This window comes from Vespula pensylvanica, chromosome 17 (genome assembly GCF_014466175.1).
Source record: "Vespula pensylvanica isolate Volc-1 chromosome 17, ASM1446617v1, whole genome shotgun sequence".
NCBI lineage: Eukaryota > Metazoa > Arthropoda > Insecta > Hymenoptera > Vespidae > Vespula > Vespula pensylvanica.
In genome coordinates, this window is record NC_057701.1 from 1,926,996 (window position 1) to 1,928,494 (window position 1,499).

Below are 1,499 nucleotides of genomic sequence, written 5' to 3' on the forward strand. Positions count from 1 at the left end.
ACGTGTTTTAATTCTAAATTCGAACCCTTTGACTGTCATAAAACAGAGTTGTCTATGTTATTAGCTTTGATACAAGCGTATAACACGTATTAATATTTTATCATCGATTTCTACTTCAGACGTATTATGATGTGTACATAGTTATAACAGTATATAGTGTCTTTATATTACTTCAAAAAATACTTCTTCGAAGTTGAAAGACAGAGAAAAAGAGTTTACAAAGCTATTTACATGTTTTCGAAATTGCAGTTCTTCTTCAGATATTTACATTCATGGTTTTCGTTTCGATTTATTTTCATAAACGATGTGTTCAAGAGAATCAATATAATCGTCTAGCTCTTGATTACTTCAAATAAGATCTATTAATCAAAAAATCGAGGACAACGTAAAGATTGAGGTAGATATTTAAACAATCTTTAATATTTTACACCCCAAAATAATAGAATCAAGCGTATTCTTTATAATATATATGATATATATTAAAATCCATATTCTATATATTTTTTGATGACCTTATATATTCATTAAATGATGCTATGAATATTGTTCTTTGGTAGACATCTTTTATTACGTGATCGTATAGTTTTAAATTAATAAGAATACATTACCAACAATTATTGTCTTAGGCATTCTGCAATTTCCCTGAAAAGGCTTGCAAAGTAAATAAATTTAAAAATTAATTAATAAGAACTTGAAAAAAAAATAACAAAATGAATACTTTTAACTGTCTGTCAGAATTTATAATATAATTGAAATTGCAACTATATTTAAACAACTAATAATTTATAAATGTCAATGATTAATTACTGAACCGATGAAAGTACCATGAAGTATGAAGTAGAAGTTCGTAGAATCTTAAAGAAATTTTGAGATCGGTTACTAAAATCATATGAATGTATAAATCTATAATTTCTTATTAGCTTACCATTGCGAAACCATCCAGACAATAGACGAACATTTTTCCAGCGGATAATTGAGAAGATTTAAAGCTCCTTCTCATTATCAATATAAGCAATTTACGTACTTCTATAGGGGCCTCATACCAGAGGCCACTATAACTGGATATATAAAAAAAATAATTATTGACATATATTTTTATTTATAGTATATATATATCTCTCGAATATTAAATAATGGATTAACTGAATTATTTCAGATCGTTCGCTGCCCAGTTACATATTACTTACGCTTTAAAATAAACTTCGCTGCTGCAATCTATTACATTTTGTCCAGCTAAACTGGCAAATAGTAAATGAAATAACTCAGCACAGACAATGGCAATAAATTTAATTACTTCTATCGACTGATCATACAACACTGCTACCTGCAATAATAAATGAAATTCTTTTTATGAATAAAAAGAAAATTTATGAAAGGAGAGAGTTTATAAATTACTATCGATACTCACTTGATACAGACAAATGCTCATACAAATAACGTTCAACCCACATTGTATCAGCAAAGAATACGAAAACAAAGATTCCATACGTTTGACGAAC

General features: G+C 27.4%; 1 protein-coding gene across 1 annotated transcript in view; it reads right to left on the reverse strand.

Annotated features, from left to right (window-relative positions):
- Positions 1–1,499, reverse strand: part of LOC122635231 — a 9,100-nt gene that overhangs the window by 5,176 nt on the left and 2,425 nt on the right. The window contains exons 10-11 of the mRNA XM_043825190.1: positions 1,188–1,324; positions 926–1,058 (exon numbers count right to left, since the gene is read on the reverse strand). Of these exons, the coding sequence (XP_043681125.1) occupies positions 926–1,058; positions 1,188–1,324 (270 nt within the window). The remainder of the gene's footprint in view (positions 1–925; positions 1,059–1,187; positions 1,325–1,499) is intronic.